We start from the raw sequence: 19120 nt of genomic DNA on the forward strand, positions 1-19120 counted from the left end.
CCTAATATAATAACCACAACATACTGTACAGGTAGAACCCTAACCCACACACCCTAATATAATAACCACAACATACTGTACAGGTAGAACCCTAACCCACACACCCTAATATAATAACCACAACATACTGTACAGGTAGAACCCTAACCCACACACCCTAATATAATAACCACAACATATTGTACAGGTAGAACCCTAACCCACACACCCTAATATAATAACCACAACATACTGTACAGGTGGAACCCTAACCCACACACCCTAATATAATAACCACAACATACTGTACAGGTAGAACCCTAACCCACACACCCTAATATAATAACCACAACATACTGTACAGGTAGAACCCTAACCCACACACCCTAATATAATAACCACAACATACTGTACAGGTGGGACTCATTACCATTAGTACCATTTAGTACTATACCATCAGTACCATTTCATTCTGGCAGAAAGGGAAGGTTGACTGAAAGCATAGAGTTTTCACATCAAAGATCTCAGGGTGTTTTTAATGGCAGCTCAGCATTACCGTAAGCCACACACACACACACACACCCCTGCATTAAAACTAAGGGTGGCAGGTAGCCTAGCGGTTGGGAGCATTGGGCCAATAACTGAAAGGTCACTGGTTTGAATCCCTGAGCCGAAAAACAGACAAATCTAAGGGGTGAAAGGTCAGCGTATTAACGTGCTCTCCAAGAGCAGCAGCTCTCAATTATCTACCAGGATGTAGAGGTTTTATTTAATATTTTGGGTTATGACAGAGATGGTTTATATGTGCAGGTGGATTAGAAAATAAATTAAGTTAGACTTTGGGGTAAAACCGACACAAGAGAACCCCAGGTATCCAGAAATTGAGAGCGCCTCGTTTTTGTTTTAATAACAAGGAACATGTGTTCTTCATCCAAGTGGGATTGGGCCATCCTCTTCTAGTTTATAGGAACCAGACAAAGATATTTGGTTTTATCATTCTTTCTTTGGGAGCCAGCGGCTAATAGTCTCGACTGCTTTCATGGGCTTTTCACCTTGTTATCACGTCGGCTGGAATTCATTGGTTTTGACTGTGGAGGGTCATAGCTTGACAAGCTGAGTGAACCATACCACACTGTACTGGTGCACTATGGGGAATAGAATACAACAGTAGAGTAGAATAGAATAGAACGCAGTAGATCCATGATATAAATGAGGGTGTTCAAATATCTCTGTCTTGCACACAGACATTGGCCTGATCTCTTCACCGTTAATAAATTACTAACATTCTGTACATTATAATCTCCTGATTGACAATATCCAGTAAATATTTGACTGGAGTAGCTTGGTTCATGTATGGTTTGTCTGGGGTATTAAGGGTGGAAGTGGCTATCCTTCAGATCTACAGCTATGTACGAGTCACAGCCTCTAATGGGTCGTAGTGAGGCCTAATACACTCTTATAATTACCGCTCAGACACGAGGGAGAGAACAGAGCACAGCTTTAATATGCAGAGGTCCTATACAGTACAGTACAGTACAGCTTCAATATACAGAGGTCCTATACAGTACAGTACAGTACAGCTTCAATATGCAGAGGTCCTATACAGTACAGTACAGTACAGCTTCAATATGCAGAGGTCCTATACAGTACAGTACAGTACAGCTTCAATATGCAGAGGTCCTATACAGTACAGCACAGTACAGCTTCAATATACAGAGGTCCTATACAGTACAGTACAGTACAGCTTCAATATACAGAGGTCCTATACAGTACAGTACAGTACAGCTTCAATATGCAGAGGTCCTATACAGTACAGTACAGCTTCAATATACAGAGGTCCTATACAGTACAGTACAGTACAGTACAGCTTCAATATACAGAGGTCCTATACAGTACAGTACAGTACAGCTTCAATATACAGAGGTCCTATACAGTACAGTACAGTACAGCTTCAATATACAGAGGTCCTATACAGTACAGTACAGCTTCAATATACAGAGGTCCTATACAGTACAGTACAGCTTCAATATGCAGAGGTCCTATACAGTACAGTACAGTACAGTACAGCGTCAATATACAGAGGTCCTATACAGTACAGTACAGTACAGCTTCAATATACAGAGGTCCTATACAGTACAGTACAGTACAGCTTCAATATACAGAGGTCCTATACAGGTCCTTCAATATGCAGAGGTCCTATACAGTACAGTACAGCTTCAATATACAGAGGTCCTATACAGTACAGTACAGTACAGCTTCAATATACAGAGGTCCTATACAGTACAGTACAGTACAGCTTCAATATACAGAGGTCCTATACAGTACAGTACAGCACAGCTTCAATATGCAGAGGTCCTATACAGTACAGTACAGCTTCAATATGCAGAGGTCCTATACAGTACAGTACAGTACAGTTTCAATATGCAGAGGTCCTATACAGTACAGTACAGCTTCAATATACAGAGGTCCTATACAGTACAGTACAGCTTCAATATACAGAGGTCCTATACAGTACAGTACAGTACAGCTTCAATATGCAGAGGTCCTATACAGTACAGTACAGTACAGTTTCAATATGCAGAGGTCCTATACAGCACAGTACAGCTTCAATATACAGAGGTCCTATACAGTACAGTACAGTACAGCTTCAATATACAGAGGTCCTATACAGTACAGTACAGTACAGCTTCAATATGCAGAGGTCCTATACAGTACAGTACAGTACAGCTTCAATATACAGAGGTCCTATACAGTACAGTACACTTTCAATATACAGAGGTCCTATACAGTACAGTACAGCACAGCTTCAATATGCAGAGGTCCTATACAGTACAGTACAGCTTCAATATACAGAGGTCCTATACAGTACAGTACAGCTTCAATATACAGAGGTCCTATACAGTACAGCACAGCTTCAATATACAGAGGTCCTATACAGTACAGTACAGCTTCAATATACAGAGGTCCTATACAGTACAGTACAGTACAGCTTCAATATACAGAGGTCCTATACAGTACAGTACACTTTCAATATACAGAGGTCCTATACAGTACAGTACAGCACAGCTTCAATATGCAGAGGTCCTATACAGTACAGTACAGCTTCAATATGCAGAGGTCCTATACAGTACAGTACAGTACAGCTTCAATATGCAGAGGTCCTATACAGTACAGTACAGTCCTACAGCTTCTTCAATATACAGAGGTCCTATACAGTACAGTACAGTACAGCTTCAATATACAGAGGTCCTATACAGTACAGTACAGCTTCAATATACAGAGGTCCTATACAGTACAGTACAGTACAGCTTCAATATACAGAGGTCCTATACAGTACAGTACAGTACAGCTTCAATATACAGAGGTCCTATACAGTACAGTACAGCTTCAATATACAGAGGTCCTATACAGTACAGTACAGTACAGCTTCAATATACAGAGGTCCTATACAGTACAGTACAGTACAGCTTCAATATGCAGAGGTCCTATACAGTACAGTACAGTACAGCTTCAATATACAGAGGTCCTATACAGTAGTACAGTACAGTACAGAGGTCTATACAGTAATATGCAGAGGTCCTATACAGTACAGTACAGTACAGCTTCAATATGCAGAGGTCCTATACAGTACAGTACAGTACAGCTTCAATATTCAGAGGTCCTATACAGTACAGTACAGTACAGCTTCAATATGCAGAGGTCCTATACAGTACAGTACAGTACAGCTTCAATATACAGAGTCCTATACAGTACAGTACAGTACAGCTTCAATATACAGAGGTCCTATACAGTACAGTACAGTACAGCTTCAATATACAGAGGTCCTATACAGTACAGTACAGTACAGCTTCAATATACAGAGGTCCTATACAGTACAGTACAGTACAGCTTCAATATGCAGAGGTCCTATACAGTACAGTACAGCACAGCTTCAATATGCAGAGGTCCTATACAGTACAGTACAGCTTCAATATGCAGAGGTCCTATACAGTACAGTACAGCTTCAATATGCAGAGGTCCTATACAGTACAGTACAGCTTCAATATGCAGAGGTCCTATACAGTACAGTACAGTACAGTACAGCTTCAATATACAGAGGTCCTATACAGTACAGTACAGTACAGCTTCAATATACAGAGGTCCTATACAGTACAGTACAGTACAGCTTCAATATGCAGAGGTCCTATACAGTACAGTACAGTACAGTACAGCTTCAATATACAGAGGTCCTATACAGTACAGTACAGTACAGCTTCAATATACAGAGGTCCTATACAGTACAGTACAGTACAGCAGCTTCAATATACAGAGGTCCTATACAGTACAGTACAGTACAGCTTCAATATGCAGAGGTCCTATACAGTACAGTACAGCTTCAATATGCAGAGGTCCTATACAGTACAGTACAGTACAGCTTCAATATACAGAGGTCCTATACAGTACAGTACAGTACAGCTTCAATATGCAGAGGTCCTATACAGTACAGTACAGTACAGTACAGCTTCAATATACAGAGGTCCTATACAGTACAGTACAGTACAGCTTCAATATACAGAGGTCCTATACAGTACAGTACAGTACAGCTTCAATATACAGAGGTCCTATACAGTACAGTACAGTACAGCTTCAATATGCAGAGGTCCTATACAGTACAGTACAGCTTCAATATGCAGAGGTCCTATACAGTACAGTACAGTACAGCTTCAATATGCAGAGGTCCTATACAGTACAGTACCTTACAGTACAGTACAGCTTCAATATGCAGAGGTCCTATACAGTACAGTACAGTACAGTACAGCTTCAATATACAGAGGTCCTATACAGTACAGTACAGCTTCAATATGCAGAGGTCCTATACAGTACAGTACAGCTTCAATATACAGAGGTCAGACAGGTACAGCTTCAATATACAGAGGTCCTATACAGTACAGTACAGTACAGCTTCAATATGCAGAGGTCCTATACAGTACAGTACAGTACAGCTTCAATATGCAGAGGTCCTATACAGTACAGTACAGTACAGTACAGCTTCAATATACAGAGGTCCTATACAGTACAGTACAGTACAGCTTCAATATACAGAGGTCCTATACAGTACAGTACAGTACAGCTTCAATATGCAGAGGTCCTATACAGTACAGTACAGCTTCAATATGCAGAGGTCCTATACAGTACAGTACAGTACAGCACAGCTTCAATATGCAGAGGTCCTATACAGTACAGCACAGTACAGCTTCAATATACAGAGGTCCTATACAGTACAGTACAGTACAGTACAGCTTCAATATACAGAGGTCCTATACAGTACAGTACAGTACAGCTTCAATATGCAGAGGTCCTATACAGTACAGTACAGTACAGTTTCAATATACAGAGGTCCTATACAGTACAGTACAGTAGCTTCAATATACAGAGGTCCTATACAGTACAGTACAGTACAGCTTCACAGAGTTCCTACAGTACAGTACAGTACAGCTTCAATATACAGAGGTCCTATACAGTACAGTACAGTACAGCTTCAATATACAGAGGTCCTATACAGTACAGTACAGTACAGCTTCAATATACAGAGGTCCTATACAGTACAGTACAGTACAGTACAGTTTCAATATACAGAGGTCCTATACAGTACAGTACAGTACAGCTTCAATATACAGAGGTCCTATACAGTACAGTACCTTACAGTACAGTACAGCTTCAATATACAGAGGTCCTATACAGTACAGTACAGTACAGCTTCAATATACAGAGGTCCTATACAGTACAGTACAGTACAGCTTCAATATGCAGAGGTCCTATACAGTACAGCACAGCTTCAATATGCAGAGGTCCTATACAGTACAGTACAGTACAGCTTCAATATGCAGAGGTCCTATACAGTACAGCACAGCTTCAATATACAGAGGTCCTATACAGTACAGTACCTTACAGTACAGTACAGCTTCAATATGCAGAGGTCCTATACAGCACAGTACAGCTTCAATATGCAGAGGTCCTATACAGTACAGTACAGCTTCAATATGCAGAGGTCCTATACAGTACAGTACAGCTTCAATATGCAGAGGTCCTATACAGTACAGTACAGTACAGCTTCAATATGCAGAGGTCCTATACAGTACAGTACAGTACAGCTTCAATATACAGAGGTCCTATACAGTACAGTACAGTACAGCTTCAATATACAGAGGTCCTATACAGTACAGTACAGTACAGCTTCAATATACAGAGGTCCTATACAGTACAGTACAGCTTCAATATACAGAGGTCCTATACAGTACAGTACAGTACAGCTTCAATATGCAGAGGTCCTATACAGTACAGTACAGTACAGCTTCAATATACAGAGGTCCTATACAGTACAGTACAGCTTCAATATGCAGAGGTCCTATACAGTACAGCAGCTCAATATACAGAGGTCCTATACAGTACAGTACAGTACAGCTTCAATATACAGAGGTCCTATACAGTACAGTACAGTACAGCTTCAATATACAGAGGTCCTATACAGTACAGTACAGTACAGCTTCAATATGCAGAGGTCCTATACAGTACAGTACAGTACAGTACAGTTTCAATATACAGAGGTCCTATACAGTACAGTACAGTACAGCTTCAATATACAGAGGTCCTATACAGTACAGTACCTTACAGTACAGTACAGCTTCAATATACAGAGGTCCTATACAGCACAGTACAGTACAGTACAGTACAGCTTCAATATACAGAGGTCCTATACAGTACAGTACAGCTTCAATATACAGAGGTCCTATACAGCACAGTACAGCACAGCTTCAATATGCAGAGGTCCTATACAGTACAGTACAGCTTCAATATGCAGAGGTCCTATACAGTACAGTACAGTACAGCTTCAATATGCAGAGGTCCTATACAGTACAGTACAGCTTCAATATACAGAGGTCCTATACAGTACAGTACAGCACAGCTTCAATATTCAGAGGTCCTATACAGTACAGTACAGTACAGCTTCAATATGCAGAGGTCCTATACAGTACAGTACAGTACAGCTTCAATATGCAGAGGTCCTATACAGTACAGTACAGCTTCAATATGCAGAGGTCCTATACAGTACAGTACAGTACAGCTTCAATATGCAGAGGTCCTATACAGTACAGTACAGTACAGCTTCAATATACAGAGGTCCTATACAGTACAGTACAGTACAGCTTCAATATACAGAGGTCCTATACAGTACAGTACAGTACAGCTTCAATATACAGAGGTCCTATACAGTACAGTACAGTACAGCTTCAATATACAGAGGTCCTATACAGTACAGTACAGTACAGCTTCAATATACAGAGGTCCTATACAGTACAGTACAGCTTCAATATACAGAGGTCCTATACAGTACAGTACAGTACAGCTTCAATATACAGAGGTCCTATACAGTACAGTACAGTACAGCTTCAATATTCAGAGGTCCTATACAGTACAGCACAGCTTCAATATGCAGAGGTCCTATACAGTACAGTACAGCTTCAATATTCAGAGGTCCTATACAGTACAGTACAGCACAGCTTCAATATGCAGAGGTCCTATACAGTACAGTACAGCTTCAATATGCAGAGGTCCTATACAGCACAGTACAGCTTCAATATGCAGAGGTCCTATACAGTACAGTACAGCTTCAATATGCAGAGGTCCTATACAGTACAGTACAGCTTCAATATGCAGAGGTCCTATACAGTACAGTACAGTACAGCTTCAATATGCAGAGGTCCTATACAGTACAGTACAGTACAGCTTCAATATACAGAGGTCCTATACAGTACAGTACAGTACAGTACAGCTTCAATATACAGAGGTCCTATACAGTACAGTACAGTACAGCTTCAATATGCAGAGGTCCTATACAGTACAGTACAGCTTCAATATGCAGAGGTCCTATACAGTACAGTACAGCTTCAATATGCAGAGGTCCTATACAGTACAGTACAGCTTCAATATGCAGAGGTCCTATACAGTACAGTACAGCTTCAATATGCAGAGGTCCTATACAGTACAGTACAGCTTCAATATGCAGAGGTCCTATACAGTACAGTACAGTACAGCTTCAATATACAGAGGTCCTATACAGTACAGTACAGTACAGCTTCAATATGCAGAGGTCCTATACAGTACAGTACAGCTTCAATATACAGAGGTCCTATACAGTACAGTACAGAGGTCCTATACACAGCTTCAATATGCAGAGGTCCTATACAGTACAGTACAGTACAGCAGCTTCAATATGCAGAGGTCCTATACAGTACAGTACAGTACAGCTTCAATATACAGAGGTCCTATACAGTACAGTACAGTACAGCTTCAATATGCAGAGGTCCTATACAGTACAGTACAGTACAGCTTCAATATACAGAGGTCCTATACAGTACAGTACAGTACAGCTTCAATATACAGAGGTCCTATACAGTACAGTACAGTACAGTACAGCTTCAATATACAGAGGTCCTATACAGTACAGTACAGTACAGCTTCAATATACAGAGGTCCTATACAGTACAGTACAGTACAGTTCAATATACAGAGGTCCTATACAGTACAGTACAGTACAGCTTCAATATGCAGAGGTCCTATACAGTAGTACAGTACAGTACAGTTTCAATATACAGAGGTCCTATACAGTACAGTACAGTACAGCTTCAATATACAGAGGTCCTATACAGTACAGTACAGCTTCAATATGCTCCTATACAGTACAGTACAGTACAGCCTTACAGCTCAATATACAGAGGTCCTATACAGTACAGTACAGTACAGTACAGCTTCAATATACAGAGGTCCTATACAGTACAGTACAGTACAGCTTCAATATGCAGAGGTCCTATACAGTACAGTACAGTACAGTACAGTTTCAATATACAGAGGTCCTATACAGTACAGTACCTTACAGTACAGTACAGCTTCAATATACAGAGGTCCTATACAGCACAGTACAGTACAGTACAGTACAGCTTCAATATACAGAGGTCCTATACAGTACAGTACAGCTTCAATATACAGAGGTCCTATACAGCACAGTACAGCACAGCTTCAATATGCAGAGGTCCTATACAGTACAGTACAGCTTCAATATGCAGAGGTCCTATACAGTACAGTACAGTACAGCTTCAATATGCAGAGGTCCTATACAGTACAGTACAGCTTCAATATACAGAGGTCCTATAACAGTACAGTCAGTACAGCTTCAATATACAGAGGTCCTATACAGTACAGTACAGTACAGCTTCAATATACAGAGGTCCTATACAGTACAGTACAGCTTCAATATGCAGAGGTCCTATACAGTACAGTACAGCTTCAATATGCAGAGGTCCTATACAGTACAGTACAGCTTCAATATGCAGAGGTCCTATACAGTACAGTACAGTACAGCTTCAATATGCAGAGGTCCTATACAGTACAGTACAGTACAGTACAGCTTCAATATACAGAGGTCCTATACAGTACAGTACAGTACAGCTTCAATATGCAGAGGTCCTATACAGTACAGTACAGTACAGTACAGCTTCAATATACAGAGGTCCTATACAGTACAGTACAGCTTCAATATGCAGAGGTCCTATACAGTACAGTACAGTACAGTACAGTACTTCAATATACAGAGGTCCTATACAGTACAGTACAGTACAGCTTCAATATGCAGAGGTCCTATATACAGTACAGTACAGCTTCAATATGCAGAGGTCCTATACAGTACAGTACAGCTTCAATATGCAGAGGTCCTATACAGTACAGTACAGTACAGCTTCAATACAGCTCCTATACAACAGTACAGTACAGCTTCAATATACAGAGGTCCTATACAGTACAGTACAGTACAGCTTCAATATACAGAGGTCCTATACAGTACAGTACAGTACAGCTTCAATATACAGAGGTCCTATACAGTACAGTACAGTACAGCTTCAATATACAGAGGTCCTATACAGTACAGTACAGTACAGCTTCAATATACAGAGGTCCTATACAGTCCTACAGTACAGTACAGCTTCAATATACAGAGGTCCTATACAGTACAGTACAGTACAGCTTCAATATAGAGGTCCTATACAGTACAGTACAGGTACAGCTTCAATATACAGAGGTCCTATACAGTACAGTACAGCTTCAATATGCAGAGGTCCTATACAGCACAGTACAGCTTCAATATGCAGAGGTCCTATACAGTACAGTACAGCTTCAATATGCAGAGGTCCTATACAGTACAGTACAGTACAGCTTCAATATACAGAGGTCCTATACAGTACAGTACAGCTTCAATATGCAGAGGTCCTATACAGTACAGTACAGCTTCAATATACAGAGGTCCTATACAGTACAGTACAGTACAGCTTCAATATACAGAGGTCCTATACAGTACAGTACAGCTTCAATATGCAGAGGTCCTATACAGTACAGTACAGCTTCAATATACAGAGGTCCTATACAGTACAGTACAGTACAGCTTCAATATGCAGAGGTCCTATACAGTACAGTACAGTACAGCTTCAATATACAGAGGTCCTATACAGTACAGTACAGCTTCAATATACAGAGGTCCTATACAGTACAGTACAGTACAGCTTCAATATGCAGAGGTCCTATACAGTACAGTACAGCTTCAATATACAGAGGTCCTATACAGTACAGTACAGTACAGCTTCAATATGCAGAGGTCCTATACAGTACAGTACAGCACAGCTTCAATATGCAGAGGTCCTATACAGTACAGTACAGTACAGCTTCAATATTCAGAGGTCCTATACAGTACAGTACAGTACAGCTTCAATATACAGAGGTCCTATACAGTACAGCAGTACAGCTTCAATATACAGATCCTATACAGTACAGTCCTAGAGGTACAGTACAGTACAGCTTCAATATACAGAGGTCCTATACAGTACAGTACAGTACAGCTTCAATATTCAGAGGTCCTATACAGTACAGTACAGCTCCTCAGTACAGTATACAGAGGTCCTATACAGTACAGCACAGCTTCAATATGCAGAGGTCCTATACAGTACAGTACAGTACAGTACAGCTTCAATATTCAGAGGTCCTATACAGTACAGTACAGTACAGCTTCAATATACAGAGGTCCTATACAGTACAGTACAGCTTCAATATACAGAGGTCCTATACAGTACAGCACAGCTTCAATATGCAGAGGTCCTATACAGTACAGTACAGCTTCAATATGCAGAGGTCCTATACAGTACAGTACAGTACAGCTTCAATATGCAGAGGTCCTATACAGTACAGTACAGCACAGCTTCAATATGCAGAGGTCCTATACAGTACAGTACAGCTTCAATATACAGAGGTCCTATACAGTACAGTACAGTACAGCTTCAATATACAGAGGTCCTATACAGTACAGTACAGTACAGTACAGCTTCAATATACAGAGGTCCTATACAGTACAGTACAGCACAGCTTCAATATGCAGAGGTCCTATACAGTACAGTACAGCTTCAATATGCAGAGGTCCTATACAGTACAGTACAGCTTCAATATGCAGAGGTCCTATACAGTACAGTACAGCTTCAATATGCAGAGGTCCTATACAGTACAGTACAGCTTCAATATGCAGAGGTCCTATACAGTACAGTACAGTACAGCTTCAATATGCAGAGGTCCTATACAGTACAGTACAGTACAGCTTCAATATGCAGAGGTCCTATACAGTACAGTACAGCTTCAATATACAGAGGTCCTATACAGTACAGTACAGCTTCAATATGCAGAGGTCCTATACAGTACAGTACAGTACAGCTTCAATATGCAGAGGTCCTATACAGTACAGTACAGTACAGCTTCAATATACAGAGGTCCTATACAGTACAGTACAGTACAGCTTCAATATGCAGAGGTCCTATACAGTACAGTACAGTACAGCTTCAATATACAGAGGTCCTATACAGTACAGTACAGTACAGCTTCAATATACAGAGGTCCTATACAGTACAGTACAGTACAGCTTCAATATACAGAGGTCCTATACAGTACAGTACAGTACAGCTTCAATATACAGAGGTCCTATACAGTACAGTACAGTACAGCTTCAATATACAGAGGTCCAGTATACAGTTCACAGTCCTATACAGTACAGTACAGTACAGCTTCAATATACAGAGGTCCTATACAGTACAGTACAGCACAGCTTCAATATGCAGAGGTCCTACACAGTACAGTACAGTACAGTACAGCTTCAATATACAGAAAAGGCACAAAAGTAAAACTGCAAAACATTGAGCTCAAAATGTGCTTTATGTCCTTAATACAAAGAGTTATGTTTGGGGCAAATCCAACACACCACTGAGTAACTCTCTTCATATTTTCAAGCACGGTGGTTGCTGCATCAGGTTATGGATATGCTTGTCATCGGCAAGAACTGTGGATTTTCTTTAGGACTAAAATACATGGAATATAAATGAGGGTGTCTTAGAATAAAACCTGTTTCAGTCTGCTTTCCAACAGACACTGGGGAAAAAATCACCTTTCAACAGGACAATAACCTAAAACACAAGGACAAAATCTACACTGGAGTTTCTTACCAATAGAACATTGAATGTGCCCGAGTTGCCGAGTTACGGTTCTGATTTAATCAGCTTGAAAATCTATGACAAGACATGAAATTGGCTGTCTAGCGATGATCAACAAACAACTTGACAGAGCTTGAAGGATCGGTAAGAAGAAGAATCTGTAAATATTGCACGATTTAAGTGTGCATAGCTCTTAGAGACTCACAGCTGTAATCGCTGCGGAAGGTGATTCTAACATGTTTTGATTCAGGGGGTTGAATACTTCTCTAATCAAGATATATTATTGTTTTATTTGTAATCTTTATTTTTGTTTTCTACTACTTTGACATTACAGAGAGTATTCTGTGTAGATGGCTAACAGAACATGACAATTAAATCAATTTGAATCTTTATAACACAACAAAATGGGAGAAACTCAAAGGGGTGTGAATACTTAGTGAAGACACTGTATGTGTGATCAGCATTGCTTTATAGTCATCTGGGAAAGTACTGTGTGATCAGCATTGCTTTATAGTCATCTGGGAAAGTACTGTGTGATCAGCATTGCTTTATAGTCATCTGGGAAAGTACTGTGTGATCAGCATTGCTTTATAGTCATCTGGGAAAGTACTGTGTGATCAGCGTTGCTTTATAGTCGTCTGGGAAAGTACTGTGTGATCAGTAAATGCTGGCCATCAACTGCATCAGATCTGGGACTCCATCTTTGCATCCCAAATGACCCCTTTTACCAATATACCCCCCCTCAATTTCTCTCTCTCTCCTCCCCCTCCCCTTCCCCCCAGGTGACCATTGAGGTGGTTGAGGACCCCCAGACGGAAACAGAGATGGAGATGGACCTGGCCAAGGAGGGGGGTGATGGGGGCCGCAACGACTGGTCCCTGTCCTCAAAGGAGTGGCTCGGCCACAAGAAGCTGTTCTTGGCCCTGTTCTGGGAGTACCCGGACCAAGCTGAGACTGAGAGTGGGCAAGGCGGCATGGCCAGCCCGGAAGAACAGGAACAGGAGCAGCCCACAGAGGACTACAACTATGACCCTGAGGAACAGGAACCTGAGCTTAGTGGGACCAGAGGGACTGGGGTGGAGACCGGGGCGACTGGGGCTGGGGTGGAGACCGGCAGGACTGGGGTGGAGACCAGGGGGACTGGGGTGGAGACCGGGGAGACCAGGGGACTGGAGTGGAGACCGGGAGACCGGGGGACTGGGGCTGGGATGGAGACCGGGGGAATGGGGCTGGGGTGGAGACTGGGGGACTGGGGTGGAGACTGGGAGACCGGGGGCTGGGGTGGAGACTGGGGAGACCGGGGGGGCTGGGGTGGAGACCGGGGGACTGGGGCTGGGGTGGAGACCGGGGGACTGGGGCTGGGGTGGAGACTGGGGGACTGGGGCTGGGGTGGAGACCGGGGGGACTGGGGCTGGGGTGGAGACTGGGGGACTGGGGTGGAGACCGGGGGACTGGGGCTGGGACAGGGGCTGGGGTGAAGACCGGGGGACTAGGACAGGGGTGGGGGTGAAGACCGGAGGGACTGGGACAGGGTCTGGGTTGAAGACCGGGGGGACTGGGACCGGGGTGGGGATAGGGGGAGACTGGGGGAGCCACTGGAGAAACAACAAAGGATGGGGCTCCAAGGAAAACTATGGTAAGTTTTTTATGTTTAAATGTTTTTGTTGTAATTATCTTGAAATGGCGGATTAAGAAGGAACAATTCAGCAGTATTAAGTTACAATGTGTACCAATGTGATGTGTAGCACCAGTACCTACCTGGAAGATACCTTGCAAATAACATCCTCTTAAAGGGACACTGCCAGATTTAGCCTTGTTTTCATTCAATTTACTATAGTGTTTTACAGACTGTAGTATACTGTCATATCTACTATAGTGTTTTTGTTTTAATCCCTTTGACATAGAAGTGGAGGCTTTTTTCTTCAGGAAACCTACTGGAGAAATACAAAAAGTGCACATTTTCTATAACCTGTAGGTCGGTAGGACTGGGGTCTGAATGGAGAGTTCTGATCTCCTGCTCTCTGCTATAACCTGTAGGTAGATTAGGACTGGGGTCTGAACAGAGATTTCTGATCTTCTGCTATAACCTGTAGGTAGATTAGGACTGGGGTCTGAACAGCAACAACACAAGATATGGTCTATAGGTCAATATCATTAAAATGTCACAATAACGTGCAGAGTGTTTCTAAGAGAAAGTATTGGCTTGTGTACTGCTACTCCTGTTTGTTTGGTGTCCCTTATCACAGGTCTGAGAGAGGGCTGGTGTTTGTGTATGATTCTAGGTCAGGGGTCAGGTGCCGGGGCCAGGGCATGTATGCAGCGAGCTGTCAGATGTTTTCGTTGTGACAGTTTCCTCCGTGGGGCTCAGAGACAGTGATACCCCCCCCCCCCCCTCTCTCTGACCCTCTGTTCCTCTGACATGATTTATGATTCCAGGCTGTTCTTTCAAGGTCGGCTACATAAACATGCCAACTCCCTCCCTCCCCCATCCTCCCTCCCCCATCCTCCCTGCCTCATCCTATCTCCCTCATGCTCCCTCCCTCATCCTCCCTGCCTCATCCTCCCTGCCTCATCCTCCCTCCCCCATCCTCCCTGCCTCATCCTCCCTCCCTCATCCTCCCTCCCTCATCCTCCCTCATTCTCCCTGCCTCATCCTATCTCCCTCCCTCACCCTCCCTCATCCATCCTCTCTCCTTCCTTCCTCCTTCCCTCCTTCGGGCTCTCTCCCAAACTCTCCCTCCCTCAGCAATCTGATGCATATTTTAAAACAGTCAGGGAGAGGGACGAACAGGCTGGACATGGCCTGTAAGGTCTACTGTGTTCACCCTGCCTAGGTAAGGGAGGGGCTTTCTGTCTTCTGGGGACACGATTAGAGGCGTTTGTTGACATCCTAGAGTTTCGGATATACGATCAAATAACTTACTTTATACTTGCTATGGTATATTGTAGGCCTGTAGGTTGATTTCTTTAGAAATACTGCTATTATTATCTCTCTCTCTCTCTTTCTCGCTGTCTTTATCTCTTTCTATCTCTCTCTCTTTCTGTCTATTTTTCTCTCTCACTCTCGCTTTCTTTATCTCTTTCTATCTCTCTGTCTCTCTCAGTTCAATTCAATTAAAAGGGCTTTAATCGCATGGAAAACAATATGTTTACATTGCCAAAGGGAGTGAAAAAGACAAGAAACAAAAGGGAAATACTCCACAATATCAGTAAACATTACACACACAATAGTTTTAAAATAATAGACACACTTCAGATGTTATATTATTGGCAATGTTTTAAAAATGTGCAAATATATGAAAGTGAATATAAATAAACAGATGATAAATGCAGGATGCTGGATGAAGTAATCTCCTCTCCTACTTCTTTCTCCTCTCCTCTCCTCTCCTCTCCTCTCCTCTCCTCTCCTCTCCTCTCCTCTCCTCTCCTCTCCTCTCCTCTCCTCTCCTCTCCTCTCCTCTCCTCTCCTACTTCTTTCTCCTCTCCTCTCCTCTCCTCTCCTCTCATCTCTTCTTCTTTTCTCTCTTCTTCTCTTCTCTCCTCTTATCTTCTCACTTCTTCTCTCCACTTATTTCTTCTTCTTTTCTCTCCTTCTCTCCTCTCCTCTCCTACTTCTCTCCTCTCCTAATTCTTTCCTCTCTCCTCTCCTCCTCTTCTCTTCTTCTCCTCTTCTCTTCTCTCCTCTTCTCTTCTCTTCTCTTCTCTCCTATTCTCTTCTCTTCTCTCCTCTTCTCTTCTCTCCTCTTATCTTCTCTCCTATTCTCTTCTCTCCTCTTCTCTTCTCTCCTATTCTCTTCTCTCCTCTCCTCTTCTCTTCTCTTCTCTCCTCTTATCTTCTCTCCTCTTCTCTTCTCTCCTCTTCTCTTCTCTCCTCTTATCTTCTCTCCTATTCTCTTCTCTCCTCTTCTCTTCTCTCCTCTTATCTTCTCTCCTATTCTCTTCTCTCCTCTCCTCTCCTCTCCTCTTCTCTTCTCTTCTCTTCTCTCCTCTTATCTTCTCTCCTATTCTCTTCTCTCCTCTTCTCTCCTCTTCTCTTCTCTTCTCTTCTCTCCTATTCTCTTCTCTCCTCTTCTCTTCTCTCCTCTTCTCTTCTCTCCTCTTATCTTCTCTCCTCTTCTCTTCTCTCCTCTTATCTTCTCCCTTCTTCTCTTCTCCTCTTTTCTCATTTCTCTCCTTTTCTCCTATTCTCTCTTCTCTTCTCCTCTTTTATCCTATTCTCTCCTCTTCTCCTCTCTTCTTCTCGTCTCTCCTTTTCTCCTATTCTCTCTTCTCTTCTCCTATTTTCTCATATTCTCTCCTCTTCTCTCCTCTTCTCCTCTCTTCTTCTCTTCTCTCTCCTCTCATTTCCTCTTCTCTTCTCATTCCCTCCATCCCTTGATCACATGTTAAATATGTTCCTTGCTGGATCTCTCCCTATCTCCTACCTAGCATTGCTCCCTCCATCTTCTCCTCACTCACAATTTTAACCCTCTCATTTTTTTCCATTGCTCTCCCTCGCTGTTTGTCTCTCTCTTCCCTCCTTCTATCCCTTCTATTCCTTCTCACGCTCTTCCTCCATCCCTCCATCCCTCCATCCCTCCACTGAGTCTGTAATCTCTTTAACATGGGGAGAGAACTCATTGTTCATTAAACAGAAAACCTATTAGCCAGCCTGGTAGAGGTCTAACTGTCCTGGGGCATTGTTTGTTTTGGCTCCACTCTGCTGGAAGCTGCTGAATTTACCATTGACATACTGTGTGTATTATAGCTAGGAGAAACACACATAGACACACACACACACGCAAACACACACGCTGGCACATACACACACGCTGGCACACACACACACGCTGGCACATACACACACACACACGCTGGCACATACACACACACACACAAGCTGGAACATACACACACACACGCTGACACACACACACACACACACTGGCACACACACACACACACGCGCTGGCACATACACACACACACACACACACACACACACACACACACACACTGGCACATACACACACACACATACACACACACACAGACTGGTACATGAACGAGCATGCAAGCATACACACTTACGAGGAGGCACACGCGTCCACACACACACACACACACACATCCTAAGCTGCCAGCTGGCCCCATAGCCTAATCATTAGTGACATCATACTTTCCTGAAAAATATGCAATATTAATTTAGTCCCACATCGTTTACTTCTTTGTGGAAACGGAACAGTTCACAGTTCTCTGGTGTTGGGAAGGAGTCTAACTAAGACAGAGACAGGTCCTAGATCAGTTTACAGCAGGTTGGTGTCTGTCTCTGTTAAGGAGATTCACTTTACTTGGCAGGTCCTAGATCAGATTACAGCAGGTTGGTGTCTGTCTCTGTTAAGGAGATTCACTTTACTTGACAGGTCCTAGATCAGATTACAGCAGGTTGGTGTCTTTCTCTGTTAAGGAGATTCACTTTACTTGACAGGTCCTAGATCAGATTACAGCAGGTTGGTGTCTGTCTCTGTTAAGGAGATTCACTTTACTTGACAGGACCTAGATCAGTTTACAGCAGAGACTATACCAAGGCAGGATAGGAGCGTGACAGTCTATTTAATCTCAGAGACTATACCAAGGCAGGATAGGAGCGTGACAGTCTATTTAATCTCAGAGACTATACCAAGGCAGGATAGGAGCGTGACAGTCTATTTAATCTCAGAGACTATACCAAGGCAGGATAGGAGCGTGACAGTCTATTTAATGTCAGAGACTATACCAAGGCAGGATAGGAGCGTGACAGTCTATTTCATCTCAGAGACTATACCAAGGCAGGATAGGAGCGTGACAGTCTATTTAATCTCAGAGACCATACCAAGGCAGGATAGGAGCGTGACAGTCTATTTAATCTCAGAGACTATACCAAGGCAGGATAGGAGCGTGACAGTCTATTTAATCTCAGAGACTATACCAAGGCAGGATAGGAGCGTGACAGTCTATTTCATCTCAGAGACCATACCAAGGCAGGATAGGAACGTGACAGTCTATTTAATCTCAGAGACTATACCAAGGCAGGATAGGAGCGTGACAGTCTATTTAATCTCAGAGACTATACCAAGGCAGGTGATAGAAACACCATCAAGTGTTGATAAAGAAAATATTAACCAACAATTTGTCTTTTGCATAGAAGTGATGTCTGTAGCATTTACTTTTAAATTGTTCAAAAACGACAATTAATATTGATGCCCCGTGTGAGGAATGTTAAAGGCAATTTCCAGATCTTTGAGTACAGTAATATATTTTTTATGAATTAGATAACTTTTTGTCGGAACCTGATCCCGCCTCCTAAATAGAGAGCAAAATCAGCCACTGTTGTTATCGCTCTGTCTTCTCTCTGTCTCTATCTTTCTTCTCTCTGTCTCTATCTTTCTTCTCTCTGTCTCTATCTGTCTTCTCTCTGTCTCCGCTCTGTCTCTATCCCCTGTTATTCATAAGCCAATGTCTTCTCTCTGTCTCTGTCTGTCTTGTCTCTGTCTCTATCCCCGGTAATTCATAAGCCAATGTCTTCTCTCTGTCTCTATCTGTCTTCTCTCTGTCTTTAATTTTTTAATTTTACC

At 42.5% G+C, this 19120-nt stretch overlaps 1 protein-coding gene across 1 annotated transcript in view; it reads left to right on the forward strand.

Moving 5' to 3' along the window:
* LOC115125439 (isthmin-2-like) overlaps positions 1–19120 on the forward strand; it is an 81060-nt gene that overhangs the window by 51939 nt on the left and 10001 nt on the right. The window contains exons 3-4 of the mRNA XM_065025082.1: positions 13310–13603; positions 14073–14163. Coding sequence (XP_064881154.1) covers positions 13310–13603; positions 14073–14163 — 385 coding nt within the window. The remainder of the gene's footprint in view (positions 1–13309; positions 13604–14072; positions 14164–19120) is intronic.

This window comes from Oncorhynchus nerka, linkage group LG12, assembly GCF_034236695.1.
Source record: "Oncorhynchus nerka isolate Pitt River linkage group LG12, Oner_Uvic_2.0, whole genome shotgun sequence".
Classification (NCBI taxonomy): domain Eukaryota; kingdom Metazoa; phylum Chordata; class Actinopteri; order Salmoniformes; family Salmonidae; genus Oncorhynchus; species Oncorhynchus nerka.